The sequence below is a fragment of the Gymnoscopelus braueri genome (assembly GCF_963280865.1).
Source record: "Gymnoscopelus braueri genome assembly, chromosome: 10".
NCBI classification, from domain to species: Eukaryota; Metazoa; Chordata; class Actinopteri; order Myctophiformes; family Myctophidae; genus Gymnoscopelus; species Gymnoscopelus braueri.
Window position 1 is genome coordinate 5178191 of NC_137611.1, and position 16553 is coordinate 5194743.

The window sequence follows — 16553 nt, forward strand, 5'->3', positions numbered from 1 at the left end:
CTTTACTTATGTTCTTGAAGCATGTTTTGACATAATCCATTGCATGAGATAACACAAATTAAGACTTTACAAAAAACAACTAGAAAACCTGTTTTTATAAACACATTTTAAGACTAAACTCAAGTGGATGAGTCTGCAACGGCACTCCTGCAGAAGCTGGATGCCACCCGAAGGTCAAGCTGGAGCGAAGTTGTGGAGTCAATCGACTTCACCCACTCTAGCCACAAGGCGTGGCGGACAATCAACCAGCTGACAGGCAGAACACCATCGGCCCCCAAGTGCCCAGTAACAGCAAATGCCATCGCGACCCAGCTCCTCAAGAACGGCTGCATACCAGGTGCAGATAAAAACTTTGCCTGCACAAACATCACACTAGCCCTAGAACGTCTGTGATCTTACATACATTTCATGTATTCCAAATACACAGCCATACATCGGTCTTATCCGGCGCACGGTTAGCAGACTGATCTCCACGGCATAAAAGTGCTCCGCACAGCGGGTGTACTCACCCAATAATTAATTCCTCAGACTTGGAGTCAGATATTGTCCTCCAGTTTCATATCCATTTGAAAGTTCTGCCAGAAAATTGTTTTAGTAAAATATCTCCACTTTTCCACGAAAAGAATTATATATATAGAATATATTTTAAAGTAATATTTATTCAAGGAAGACCTAGATTTAGGAGAGGTGGTGCGGCGCACTAGCGCCTTCTATTGACGGGCCGTGGCTGGGGAAATAGCTATATCTCCATTCCTCTTGCTTTACCAGCCACATTCAAATGGCCACAGCTGTGCAATGGAGTACCGCGAGTGAACAATTCTTCCCCCCCTATACTACGAGAACCGCGTACGTGTAATGAGCTGATCTCCGTGAGGATGGCGGTCACAGAGAATATTCCATGATTTTTCAAAGGTACAGTAAAATCGCTCTTTTTCGCTGGCAGTAGCGTCACACTGTTACACTATTACTCTGGCAGTTAAAGAGTTAATAGGGCCCACTGTGTCCTGATTCCTGGACTGGTAGACTGAGACTGGGCTTTGTCTCAGGGTTTGGGTTCTTTACAGCAACTTCTGTTGTAAACATGTCCTTCAGGGAGGGCCTTGAGTTCCAGTCTTGTTCTTTGGCAAACATGTAAACTCCTCCAAACAGATCAGGAAACATCTCCAACAGGTCAATATCTGCTACATCTTCAGCACTGTGAACACAAAGCAGTGATCACTGAAGGTGAGCAGTGACACAAGGAGCACAACTCATGGAAAGACATACAATAACATACGTGAAATCATCAACACTAGGAGCAATTCAAGTATATGTACAGAAAACGTATGTGGGAGGGGGGCATTTCTGGTGTCAAGCTTAGAAGACTTGTGCAGGTCCAGTTGCAAATTGCAGACAGTTGCTATTTTATGTCAGTTTTGAAGGCGGTACAACGAGAAACCAGACCAGTCCAGACCAGTCCATTTGGTTCCATTTGCAGGGCCGCTATTGGCCATTTGGGACACGCACCCACTCACCAGTGGTGTGTTCTACCTTGTTACGCTATATACGTAGTGTGACCTGCAGAACATTTTCGTAGCCAAGTGTAGCCATCCAAAAAACGTCAGTAATAAAGTGTATCTGATACGCAGGAGGAGGGGCTGGGGGCAGCAAGAATGTAGACTTCAGTTCAAATAGCCTTTTTCATGTGATAATGAGGCGTCTGAGGTGAAGGCTTACATTATGTGTGACTATTGTCTTGAGGTGATAATGACCGCTGGCCATAGGAGTTTGGAAGTAATTCACACATTAACTACTTAACAAAGAGCGGTTATTTCATTCGGCGACCATGCGCGTGTGGGAGGGAAGAATTATAGTAGGCTATGCCCTCCGAAAAAACACACCCCTGACACACCCCTGACACGCACGCACGCACACACACACACACACACACACACACACACACACACACACACACACACACACACACACACACACACACACACACACACACACACACACACACACACACACACACACACACACACACACACACACACAGTCACACCGACTTACAGTATGGTGTGACTTTGTGTTGTTTTTATTTGTAATTCTACTTACTAGTGCTCATGGAGATCGTGTATGAAGCGCAGCAGTCCAAATGAGTTGTCAGGGTAGGACTTCTTCTTATCAGCCATCTTCTGGACCAACTCCTGTTGGAACTGGAAACACATACAACTTAAGATCTAATTCACTTGTGAACATAATGATGAATGTGAGCATGCCATTGGGCTCTAGTTACCGTGGCAAAGCAAGTATACAAGATTAAAATGTTATTTAGATTTAGACAGATGCTAAATTCATTGTTTACCTCGTATGCTATCTATTATACAGATTATTATTTTGATAGTTTATTGTTTAGACAGATGCTAGGTTCTTGGTTGACCTGTGATCCTAGTTTAGGCTACTGAGGCACTACACTGTTTCTCTGCATTCTAAGTATGTGTTTACCTGTCCTTGCTTATTGTAAGTCACTCTGGATAAAGAGCGACTGCTAAAAGCCTACTTTGAAAATGGTATGTACACCGTTTCTTAAAGGCATTAAATAGGGTCTTAGAGAAATAAAGGACAAAAGGAAAAACATTTAGAAAAGAACAAAAGCTCAAAATGCTATTGTTCTATAATTGTTCCTCACACTATGAGTAATAAAGTCACCTTGTGTTTCCATGTGTTGAACTGTCCCTGCTCAGCATGGGTCGGCATTATGGGTGGACCCCGCTCAGCATACTGGTCTAACCTCCTGATGAGGTCCTCGTCAGCATTTAGACAGTTCTCAATTTCCTTTAGATTTCCAATCCTTCTCAAGTACTCTGCTCTCCTGGGAATAATGATAATAACAATATTAATAATAATAAAAACGAGAAAAAGTGCTCTTCGGAGCACAGGTCTCAGCCAGGTCAGGTAGGTTATTGTGGGCCAGCAATGTTGATGGAATATGAAAAATCAGACAGATCCGTCTTGATCACATGACTATAGAGAGATAACAAAATCTGTAGGAGTAATATCAAAAACTGTGTTGTGCAAAAAGCGGCCTCCTGGTGGTGCTATAAAAGGACAATGTGAAAATGGTGGCATTTGTTCCTCGGCCTAGTGGGAATGTGCGTGCAAAGTGTCATGGCAATCGGACGCTGCGTTCATCATTTGCATTTTGTTCAAAACAAGCCACTCGTGCAAACTTTAGATGCCAATCTTAGCCAATCAGGATGGAATATGAAAAATTGGACAGATTCATCTTGATCACATGACTATAGAGATAATATGTACCGATTTGCGTGATGTTTGGACAAATCTGTAAGAGTACCTAATATCAACAAAGTGTTCTTGCAAAAGTCGGCCTCCTGGTGGCGCTGTAAAAGGCTGATGTGTAAAATGCACAGCAGAGGTTTTTCCGTGGTCACTAGGGAGTGTGCATGCAAAGTTTCACGCCGATCTGTGCAGTTATAGCTAAATACATGAATCAGCCTGTTGTCACCATGAGGCTGATTTGAAAAAAGTTGCGTGCCATTTCTTCCTTGGCCTAGTGGGAATATGCGTTTTTAATTCACAGCAATCGCAAGCTGCGTTCATGATTTGAGGCATTTTGTTCAAAACTGACTCCTGCAAACTTTGGAGGCCAATCTTAGCCAATCACGATGGAATATATGTACCTTCCCAGTGGATAAAACTGATTAAGATGAGCTGAAATAATGTTTATATGAGAATAAATGAATAACGCAATGTAAAATGTAATGTAGCTATCTTACTTCTCGTTTGACCAAAAGAAGGGATGAACCAAGCATTCCTCAGATTTAGGCCTTTTGTTTCGGTCTTCATTGATCATCCTCTCAATGAGATCCTTGGCAACCACATCCTGAACATGCTGCAGATTGTAGTTTCCATCCAGAATGTTGACATCACATCTAGCTGATGAACCAAATGGGTGGAGTCCATCAGACAGGATGTAATATATCAACATCCCAGCCACCTTAAGAATGAGCATGAGAATGAGTAAGAACATTTTTATGCTTTTGTCATTAATTAAATTGTTCTCAAACAGAATAAAAAGAACAACCTGGATATCAGAGCTTCTTTTATATGAGGTAACAATGCCTTCATCCAAAGTCTCCTTTGCCTTCCAGCATTTTGTTCCTGCAGGGCTCGTGAACAGGGTTGTTTGTCCTTCAGGTATTTGTCGGCTTATCCCAAAATCTGCCAATCTTGCCTTGCCATGAATATCTGCAAGGCAAAGTGAGTAGATCAATATAACTGAAGGGTTTTATATTAAGCAAAAATAAACACAGCATAAATTGCTTAGATTACAAGATATTATTTGCTTGTTTTTTTATTTGTATTGCTATGCTTACCAATCAAGACATTCTGGGGCTTGATATCTCGGTGGACAATTGTAGGTTTGTGACCATGAAGAATACTTAAACCCTTGAGAACCTGATTTGCAAGCTGTTTTCTGTTCAGTTCAGAAAGAGGGTGTTTAGTGATGTATTCTTCCAGAGTGTATTCACATAACTGCAGAACAAGGTAAACAAAGTTCTTATCCTCTATAAAGTCAACATATCGTACAATCGAAGGATCATCAAGTAAACCTAAAAAGTCTTTCTCCTTCTTCAGCACATGAGAGTTGTATTTAGTCATTCTCTTCACTGCAACTTCAGTGCCATCCTCTACCATTAACCCCAAGAAGACCTCAATTCCATTACTTCCCTGTGCGATGCAGAATTCAAAATCTTCCACAAACACAAGACTCCCAACTTTGGTAACGTTACAGTCATCAGCGTTTGCAAGCTTCTCCAACTGTGGCCTCCATCTTTTACTGACTGGGCTCCACTCTCGTAGTTTTGGTGAAGTAACTTTGGTAACATCAGAGGCATCAGTGTTTGGAAGCTTCTCCAACTGTGGACTGCATTCTCCTGGTTTTGGTGAAGTAACTTTTGTAACTTCAGAGTCATCAGCATTTGCAAGGTCCTCTAACTGTGGACTACATTCTTGTGGTTTTGGTGATGTAATATCACAGTCATCAGCGTTTGGAAGCTTCTCTGGCCTCCATCTTATGCTGGCTGGGCTCCATTCGGATGTAACTTTGGTAACTTCATGGTCATCAGTGTTTGCAAGCCGCTCTAGCAACCATCTTTCACCGATCTGGATACATTCTTGTGGTTCTGGTGATGGACTAGAACTGCTGTCGTCTTCCAGCTGCTCTTGCTCTCCTGACTGCTCCTGACTCATGTTCATCTCATTGGATCCCGCTGGCTCTGTAATGGTTTTCATGGAAACTTCACATTGTGAGGTAGCCTTCCTCATATATACCACACGCACACGCACGCACGCACACGCACGCACGCACGCACGCACGCACGCACGCACACACGCACACACGCACACACACACACACACACACACACACACACACACACACACACACACACTACCTCGTACATCATGATCAGTGGCCCTTATTTATCAAAGTGGTGTAGACCAAAGAATGTGGGGTACTGCGAGATCAGCACAATTTTCGGCATTTATCAATCTATAGTGACTTTGACTTCAGCGTACGGCCCGCTCAGATCTCACGTCTAGTCTGAGGGCGTGTATACTTTGGCCACACCCGTTTGTTACATTGTAAACATGCGGAGCAGCATTGTCTGACCGTCTGACAGGCATCTGGACACATGTATCCACTACAAAATGTATTTCTAACACACTAATAAATAATCCCTGTGAAAATATAACATTTTATAAACTCATTTTAAAAACTGCTTTAACAGTCATTCAGATAAGATTGCAGATCTGGTTACATTGGCTATTTGAAAATATCAGATCTACAAGCTCACAACGCGCCTCGTTGTGACGCGTTGTGACGCGTTGTGAATTTATTGATCTGCTATTTTCAAAATATACGAGCGGTTATGCAAGAGCATTTTTGGGAGTCGGTACCGGTGCGGCGCCGCCACAGCGCCGCTATAATCTTTTCATGGACAGTGAGGTCTCCAAACAGCGTGTCCATGGAGTTATTTGTAACCTGGGTTAAGGATTTAAACCCGCCAGGCTAGTTATTTTATTGTGTTGTGTAATTAATATATTAATAATTGTGATATGGATCTCCCTGGGTCTGAAATAATTAAAGATTGAATTGAATTAATATCTCTCATTAACGTGGCATCACGGCAGCCCGGGACTCACGGGGAATACATGATAGCTTTATTTTAGTGTAACTAGAACGCGCACTGCACACTGGCACTGCTCTCGGTAATGGGTTAAATTAATATATAAACGTATTCCATTCATGACGATGTGACTGGTGTCATTCATGTAGTACTTGACAAAGATTGTAACGTCACGGAATACATGGTAATCCCACTGGCAAAGACTGTTTCCACAGTGTTCCAAAATGCACACGCAGTTGGGCTTGAAAGTATGGGTGTGTGTGTGTAGTCAGACGCGGACATGACAGGCAGCGATGCGGGCGGGGGAAACTCTTTCTTATTGCCGTTCCATAGGTTGTTTGGTCTTATTCTGGTTCTTCATGTCGTAAAATCGGGGCGTTTCGAGAATATTTAAGGGTGTGTTATTTGAAATGACATTGATCAAAGGACAGAACAAATGTACGCTATGATTGGCTGTATAGGATCGCTTGATAAATGTCACTTGGACTTTGGCGTAAGGTCAAATATAGGCAAAACAAAAAGCTGGTTCGTACTCTCCATTGATAAATGAGGGCCACTGTGTCTGCATCATTGTACTGTAACAGTAGAGATGTGAGTCAGTGTGGACTGGGGCACTAATCATTTTCCATATTCACATTGTTATAAGGATAATTCCTTTTAACAGGACGTTCATGAAAGTCCTTGCGGGCTTGTTTCCAATGAGGGCCTGTGAGCAATTAGGGGTTAAGAGTCTTGCTCAGGGACAAATTTCATTTCATCGACACATATGCTGGCGTGGCCTGGAATCGTACCTGGGGCAACCAGGGCCTCTGGCTCCCTAGGCGGGCTCACAAACCACTCAGCTATGGCCGCCCCATCCCTGTTATCATTATAGATACATAGATGATTTATCAAATGTGTATTTATAAAATGTATTAATAAATCACTCCAATACTTACTAGTTTTCTTCTGCTTTTTCCAGTAGAAATATCCCAGAACTGATGCCACCAAGATGATGATAATCCCTTCCACTGCAATCACCACAATCCCTGCAATCATTCCTGCAGTTGAATGAATGAATGAATGAATGAAGTTTATTTCGGTGCTTTAACATGACATGAATAGATACTGCTGTTTAGTTTACAGATACAGAGGTGGCACCGAAAAGGTGTAGGCTGAAGCCGGGGCTTATTATGCCTACCATATTTGAAGAGTAACTTAGTTACAAAACAAAACAAAACAAAAAAAAATTTTTTTGGACAAACTGAAAACAATAATTACGTCAACAAATGTTTGCATGAAATAAACCACAATTGAAGAAATACTCAATCATACATACACATAAAGTAGGCTAATCTAGTGCATGTATATCAAATGTAATACTATATAGCCGTGTCTCTATATTTACACACACAAACGCATACCGCCTCACATATACACACATACATACGCCACACCCATATCACACCCATGCATATATATGTCACAGTACGTTTGGAGAACCAGTACGATTGAAGACAGAGCGCTCGTTTTTAGGCACGGGGCTTCGGGGCGATGCGGGGCTTTTCGAGACAGGGTTTATTAGCGAGGCTCGCGAGGAGGAGGAGCTCCTCCTCCTTCTCCTTCTCCTCCTCCGTGTGTGTGTGTGTGTGTGTGTGTGTGTGTGTGTGTGTGTGTGTGTGTGTGTGTGTGTGTGTGTGTGTGTGTGTCAGGGAGAAACTAAAACAAAAGCCAGCAGAACACAATAAAAGTATCTTAACAGTCCACCTGATTCGAATGCTATCTGCATTGAATGGGGAAATAGGCGAGTTTATTAGACCTTTGAATGGGCGAAATAGGCGACCTACTTACCTACCCACGATTTATCAGACCATTCATTGGGTGTTATCAAGACATACTAACCTACCAACTGACATGACTTAATAGTTCAGTTTAGGTTTCGCTTTTGGTTTTGGACCCTGACGGAGGCGCGCAGTCACAGGCGAACTGTCACCCCGTGAAGGACCACAGAGGGAGCTAAGGCGACCGAGTTGCCGTCCTGAACGGTGTGACGTTCGCCTGTGCCTACTCAGCGCCGTTTGAGTTATGTACCGATAGGCACAGAATCGTAAATATTGTTGTGCGGACTGCTCCGCCTCCAAGTAGGTCAGTAGCTCCTGAATGAATGGTCTGATAAATCGCGGGTAGGTAGTAGCCTATTTCGCCCATTGAAAGGTCTAATAAACTCGCCTATTTCCCCATTCAATGCATTGATAGCACTCGAAGCCGGTCACACACGCGCGCACGTGTGTGTGTGGTCGCGGCAATATATGCTTGTGCACAAGCCTGGCTTGTGGCTCCCTCTAGTGTTGCTTCTACAGAATTGCTGGGTGGGTGGTAAAAACGAGCGAGCCTTCTTCAATCGTACTGGTTCTCCAATCATACTGTAACATATATACACATATGTTCTGTATATGTACATAAATAGACGTTTATGTACACTCACATATACTCACAGACCTATGCAATATACACATCCCCATATATTCATGTGCATACCACATTTCACATGCCAAATGTGAAATGTCCTGTAATCCAAAGTTCACAGGTTTGATTCCTGCCTGGTCTCCATTAAAAGCCATGGGTCCTGCATGCTACAGTACTCTGGATAAATAATTAATGTATTAATACATGTACGGTTATTAATGTATTAATAAAGGCACATGTATTAATACATATATATTGCACATGTATTAATATATTAATATATGAACATTTATTAATACATATATATATTTTTTTTTTATCAAGGAGCTGTGAGAAATAGTCAAGATTTCGTTTTTTCCAGAGTAGAAGCATCTTCACACATAGATGAAGTCTAGACTTTATGATGAAATAACAACCTGATGAAGTCGTTGACATTATTGTGACATTTAGTTTAGGACCAAGGTCCATGTACATAGTTTTGATAAATGCTTTATTAGTTCACAATTGAAGGTATAGTATTAAACATTATTTCAATGTAAGTGACAAAATATTGCATAACCAATGTGATAAGGTACATAACTGCACTATAACTACCAGCAACTAGAAGTGTGCACAAATAGCAGGTAGGAAATGGTTGCATGTACAGATTGTTACAGTAACAATCCACTGATAACGATGATGAACACAAATCTGCAGCATGAAATAACTACCAACAACAACTATTAATAATGAATACTTTGTGATGGTTAAACTGAAGTAATATGCTACATACTTCCTGTTGTCAGACAGTGTTACTGTGTGTATTCACCGTTGAGAAAATCACCAGAGAGTGAAGTTACTGTAGGATTACATACAGTGATGGAAATGTTAATTACCTGCTTTGACACCTGGTTTGTGTGTCACAACAGTGTGGTTGATGTGTGGTAGGTGAACTCTACAGGTCACATGCTCTGTTTGAGCCACTGTCACAGTCCTCTGGACAACATAACAGTGATCTGAAGTGTTCTCTGTCACTGAGGGTTCAGCATTTATGTTGTTTCCATCACTGTCCAACCAAGAGACCTGAGGTTCAGGAAACCAGCACCCAGAATCACATCTCCAAGATAAGAGATCACCTTTTGATTTTTGGGAATGCCCTCCCAGACCACCTGAGAGCACCACAGTCCACTGATGCTTTTAAAAATGGACTAAAAACCTACCTTTAAAAAAAAGCATTTTTCTAATTTGTATGGACTTTGTTTGTTTTTCGTATTAAGTTTTAATTTCTAAATTTTGGCTCTTAGTTTAGCCTAGTTGGGTCTATTATAATTGTTTTGTTGCCTATGCTGTTTTTATACCTTGCTTTTAATTGTAGCACTCTGAGATTCGTAAGAATGTAAAGTGCGTTATAAATAAAATGTATTATTATTATTACCTTTTGTTCCAGTTAAAGAGATCACTGGCTGAGACACAGACCCTGCAAAAAAACAAATGGAGATTTCAATCAAACTATTTGATTACAAGTCAGTCAGACAGACAGACAGACAGACAGACAGACAGACAGACAGACAGACAGACAGAAAGTCTGTCTTGTTTTTCACTTTCCCCGAATGTCAGCTGTTTATTAGTGTTTTTGTGCTAACTGGCTCCCGGGTTGCCAAATCATGTGTGTGCAACCAGCGCCGGTGTTGCCACATCCGTGAAACAAGCGGACCATGACGCACTTTGGGTGCTCATATCCCCCGACGGGTATGGTCTAGTTGAATTAATAACAGTTATGTGGAATAATTAATTGATATATTATTATTGATATATTATCACTAACATAGTACAGTACCCCCCCCCCCCATTTAAAAAATAAATAATTTTAATTAGATATACATGTTCCATAGAGGGTTAATGTAAACTATTTAGTCATGCTCTTTTAATGTTGTTTTTTCATTCATGTTTTGAACAGTAAATCTTACCAACACGGAGATAGATCTTTGTGCTTCTGTCCAGGCCTGGAACATCACACGTGTATGTTCCTTCATCTGAGCGCTTCACCCTGGTCAGCTTCAGTGAGATGTTACCATGAGACAACTCATCGTCAAACAGGGACGCCCTCTGTTTGTATAACGAGTTCAGACCCCAATTCATACTTCCATCTTCGAGACGGTGCATGTATAACCCCCCTTTGCCATCATTCCACCAATCCACTGTGCTCTTCTCCATGTTGAGAGGAGGTTCAATGTAACAAGGAAGGATGACATCATCTCCCTCTATGGCCATCACAGGCTGAGATGAGCCAATCACCTGATGTCCTTAAAACAAAACAAAAATGATTAAGTGTGTTTTAAATGTGTTTTTTTTTATTTAGACATATGTATGTTGTTCATTTATCAACATACTATGTTAACATTGTTATTAAGAATGCTATTTCTGCAACGGTTCCTTACCCATCCCCCCCCCCCCCAATTAACAAAAAACCTGCATTATTTGATGTGCATGTTGTGTACATTTTGTTATATGTTCATACAGGTGCCTTAGAAGTCTTCCACAGTGCGCTGCTCAAATACGTGCCAAAGAGATTATACTTATCCTACACTGGCATGAGAGAACGAGGCATGCTTGCAGTCCTTGGAACACAAATATTGTGAAGAGAACACAAGCCACCCTTGCCACAGGTTAGTCTAATATATTTTCTGGAGTTTTGTAACCTGTACGCCTTCTTTTCTGACATATATCATTGTCAGTAGTGTGAAGCTACCTTCCTTCTGTAAAGATCCATTTCTACCTGTCCTTTGTACATACTGTACACCACAAACTGTTTTTCTAAATGTGAAATTACCTAGTATTAATCTAATAATCAATGACTTGCTCAATGACAAGAAAAAAATTGTTAACATTTCGGGTGGACGCCGCACCAAACAGGCATACTGCAGGCGAACAAAGAACTGGGTTGTGAAGAAGGTGTACGAGCCTCACACACATTTTCCGACAGAGTCTGGTAAATCTCCCCATTTCCCGAAGACAGGATGTGCCCTACCAAGTGCTAACGTCACCAGGGGGACAAACTTTGCCTGTGTGGTCTATTGATGTCTTTATTTGATTTGAACGTTTTGTTAAAAAAGAGAAATACAAGTACAGTACAATGAAATCACTGAAATAACACGTCAAAGATAAAAACACAATTAAGTCAAAGACTTATTTCCATCGTGGTCCTTGTCTTGTATAAACAGATATAATAACAAACACTATCTAGAAGCCATGATTTGACCTTTCTCCTAAACAAGTAATGACTACTAATGCACTTTATGGGCAGTGTTAGCATGTTCAAATTAACTGCTCCACTGTATCTAAAAGAACATTTATCATATTATTGATCACAAATAGTGATCAATAATATTACCAGAAACACATAGGCCTAGGCCTAAATGTATACAGTACTAATGTACTCCTGATGTGCCATAGTGCCTATTCTATTCCACTGCACTACACATTTTAAAACGTGCCACTTTAATATCAACAAAAATATTAATACAAATAAGATCTAAATAATTTTGGGGGGAAAGCCGATCTACAAGCTCACAACCCATCACGGCATGCTGTGAGTTTGTAGATCAGCTATTTTCTTTTATTTTTAGCCTATAATGGCTAAAATGGCAGGGTTAAAGTGGTTAGCTATACTTTAGAAAACCTGGAGACTGTGAAGTCGTCCTCTGTATTCTGGCAGCTATAGGGGGCAGTCCTGAGACAGGCATTTAATATGGCATGGTCCAAGTATACTGTGGTATGGTCCATGTTTGGGATTTCAATAATTGGGTCTTATCAGTGCAAACAGTGCTTCCATCTTACATTGCAGGAGCCAAATGGTAACTTAGCTGCAAAGGTGAGTGGGTGCGGTTATTATTATATAGACAGATGGCTTTTCAGAGGACAGTTTTACTTGAGGACATGAGGAGGAGACAGGAAGTTCTACCAGCTAAACTAGTTTTTTGTTTGTCAAGGAAGCTCCACTAGTTGTGGTTTCCATGAAGGTGAACGGGTACCGTAGTCTATGTTGATGAGAAAGTCTAAGGTATGCCAACAATGGAAAAAGATACTTGAGTGTCATAGCAGGTAATTATGTACATGATGAGTGATTGATGAAGGGCATGACAGGATTTAAAGGAATGTACTGTCACAATAGTTTGATGCAAAGGTGCCTCATTTTGATCAGAGGTGAGGAGGAGGTCTGATGGTGAGGCTGTGGATTATGATTGTGGAGTGTTATTATAGTTATTGTTATTATTTAAACACTTTCTCTTAATTGACAAAAAGTACTATCCCACAAAGGAATGAACGCAATACCACAAATCTCTTGCAACATATTAATGGGCATGACATCCCGACACTTTATGAGTCACCAAGATTATTGATTATTTATTTTTGGATTACATTGTGAATATTTAGAAAAATTATCGACAATATTTTTCTTAATTTTTAAAACCAAAAAGTGCCGTGGACATAGACAAGTCTTGCCACGGACATGTTTGCAGCCATACTGACTTTGTTTTTGTTTGTAGGCTGTTTTGTGTGTGTGGGTACAGGCTTGCTACGGCAACACTACCTGGTCAATGCGCTTGTAGTTTCTACCAGCCTACCGACTGCCTACCACATACGTCATAATAGGCCTAATACGTCACTGGTAGGTGGGTTTGAAATGCTGGCTACGGAGCTACCGAGCAACAAGAATATTGGCATGAATGCACTTTCCTAAAAACACACCGACATGGGTGAAAAGTGGCAAAGTCGTCCTTTAAGATATCAATACATTGAAACAGTGTGAATTACAATAACATAAAACACATTATTTATAACCTCATATTTACCTCCTATAGCCTATAAACTCTTTAGCAGTTCCCACTTCCCTGTCTGTAACACTGTAAAATCTATCATGCATAAATGTATCATCTTACCTGTTACAGGTGTGGTACAGATGGTCCAAGTTACCAGGAAAATGCATAAATAAATCCTCATGGTTGATTTTGCACAACAAATTGTGAGAAAAACAAGAGACAGAGTGAGGCGGTATCATTTCCTGCTGCTTCAGTACTGACTGAAGAACACAGGACTCTGATCCAACGTTAATCATTACTGAAGTGTTTCCCAACCTCCATGCCACCTGGAATGTTTTGTGCCAGGGATAAGGATAAGGATAAGGATAAGAATAATTCCTTTAAACAGGACGTTCATGAAAGTCCTTGCGGGCTTGTTTCCAATGAGGGCCTGTGAGCAATTAGGGGTTAAGAGTCTTGCTCAGGGACAAATTTCATTTCATCGACACATATGCTGGTGTGGCCTGGAATCGTACCTGGGGCAACCAGGGCCTCTGGCTCCCTAGGCGGGCTCACAAACCACTCACCTATGGCCGCCCGTACCTCTGCTGAATGCTGTCTGACTGGTGTCGTCGGTTTACCATATCTGTGCATCTGCTCCAGGAAAGCTGTTAAATTATCCTCTGTACTTTAATGTTAATGACTTATCGCAGATCCACTTGTTAATCACAGAACAATGTACCTAATAATTTCACTGTGAAATCTGTGAAAATGCATTGTTTTGGGGATTAAAATCCTCAATTTCTCCTCAACTTTCTGAAGTTAATACATAAGGTATTTTTCCCCTCAAGTTACATCTGTTAGGCAAATAACATGCATTTTCCTCACGGTAACACCGCAGGTAACACAGCATCTGCTTAAAAGTTTTACTTTAGGTTTTGATTGAGTGATTGAATACTTTATTAACAGTTTGTAGGGAAAAAAAGCACAGAGGTACAGTTTCATACAAAAGGATGCTAAAAGGATAAACCCAAGAAATGTGGAAAGGTAAAAATGTACCTTTGTCAAGACAACAAATACAGATTCAGGCCTCAGGCTCCTAATTACAAAGATCTGTCAAAAATGAAAATTTCTCCTGGTCTTGTCCTGGTCCTTTCAGGTGCATTTCACAGGTGCAAGTGGTCACCTACATTTATAGGGGGTTGCATGACATGACAATCCACAACAGATTAGTTAATCAATAAATCACTTCTTCAATAAATCCAATGAAATTATTCCAAACAAGCCCAGCCATATCCAACAGTGGGTATGGATGCACAATAGGATTACACAGATTAAAAACAAAGTATATGTACATCATTTATAACTAGAAGGTACTGTTCCTGAAGAAACAGTGTGGGATCGCTAAGAATGTTGATGGTATTGAGTATTGATAGTGTTAGTAGAGTTAAAGGTTTGAAAGGTTTTAAAGGTTTTAAAGGTTTTAAAGGTTTTAAAGGTTTTAAAGGTTCTAACGTTTTGAAAGGTTCTAAAGGTTTGAAAGGTTTGAAAGGTTTGAAAGGTTTGAAAGGTTTGAAAGGTTTAAGAGGTTCTAAAGGTTTGAAAGGTTCTAAAGGTTCTAAAGGTTCTAAAGGTTCTAAAGGTTCTAAAGGTTTGAATGGTTCTAAAGGTTTGAAAGGTTTGAAAGGTTTAAGAGGTTCTAAAGGTTTGAAAGGTTTAAGAGGTTCTAAAGGTTTGAAAGGTTCTAAAGGTTTGAAAGGTTTGAAAGGTTTGAAAGGTTTAAGAGGTTCTAAAGGTTTAAGAGGTTCTAAAGGTTTGAAAGGTTCTAAAGGGTATTTACTTTAAATTATTTTTAGTCACTTTATTTACTTTAAAGTATTTTTTACTAATTTTTACAACTTTTAAGTATTTTTACTATTTTTTTCAACTTTTAAGTATTTTTACTCATGTTGAGTACTTTTAAGTATTGTTACTCAGTATAAGTACTCTTAAGTATTTTTAATCAAGGTACTTACTTTAAAGTATTTTTAGTCACTTTATTTACTTTAAAGTAGCTTTTACTAATTTTTACAACTTTTAAGTATTTTTACTCTTTTTATCAACTTTTAAGTATTTTTACTATTTTTTTCAACTTTTAAGTATTTTTACTCATTTTGAGTACTTTTAAGTATTTTTACTCAATATAAGTACTCTTAAGTATTTTTACTCATGGTATTTACTTTAAAGTATTTTTAGTCACTTTATTTACTTTAAAGTAGCTTTTACTAATTTTTACAACTTTTAAGTATTTGTACTCTTTTTATCAACTTTTAAGTATTTTTACCAAAAAAAAAAAAAAAAGTACAAATGATTTCAAAAATTCTAATGGTAGCCAATATGTCCTAAGTAGGCTGAACGTTATAGAGTTGGAACGGAGTTTCTAGCTAAAAGTATGAATTTCTCCATTGAAATGAATGGGAGTTTTTTAGAAGTAAAAAGTGAAATATCTCTAAAAGTACAAATGATTTCAAAAATTCAAATGGTAGCCGATATGTCCTAAGTAGGCCGAACGTTGTAGAGTTGGAACGGAGTTTGTAGCTAAAAGTATGAAGGACTAGTTAGGGGCCAAAAAACTGTACCAAAAAAAACGTTGAAGATAACAGTAGTGTGATCGCTTTAGCGATCCCACAACTACATGAATACATATGTGAATATGAAGTAGGGCATTTGGAATATGGCTGCAAAATAACAACCCATGCTAATTCTTGAAAAGTGAAGAATGAAGATGAATAAAATGTAATTTTGTCCAATCTGTATGGTAGAGTATATTTATCCAATATATTATATTGTATTAACAAACTCTACCATACAGATTGTATAAGTTATATTGAATATAATATATATATAATATATATATTAATATAATATATTATATTGAATATAACATACAATCTGTAGGCCTATGGTAGAATATGTTAAGACAATATAACTTATACAATCTGTATGGTAGTATGGTAGAATATGTTAATGTGACCCACCCACCCAATGTTAATGAAGAACCCTACTCACTTTCAAAACTGCCCTAAAGATACACCTTCAGGAGGCTGCAATTCAAAAATGGCCCCTGTCCAAGTCCTAACCTACCCCATGTCCTAAC

The 16553-nt window shown here is 39.6% G+C and overlaps 1 protein-coding gene across 1 annotated transcript; it reads right to left on the reverse strand.

The window, feature by feature from the left end:
• Positions 1 to 432: 432 nt before the first annotated feature.
• LOC308092841 (uncharacterized protein) lies at positions 433 to 2739 on the reverse strand (the record flags this gene model as incomplete). The annotated part of the gene is made up of 3 exons (XM_080438940.1): positions 433 to 1195; positions 2098 to 2198; positions 2692 to 2739. The coding sequence occupies 3 exons, from the start codon at positions 2737 to 2739 to the stop codon at positions 985 to 987; spliced, it is 360 nt and encodes a 119-aa protein (XP_080295066.1). The 3' UTR covers positions 433 to 984.
• Between the last annotated feature and the right edge of the window lie 13814 nt (positions 2740 to 16553).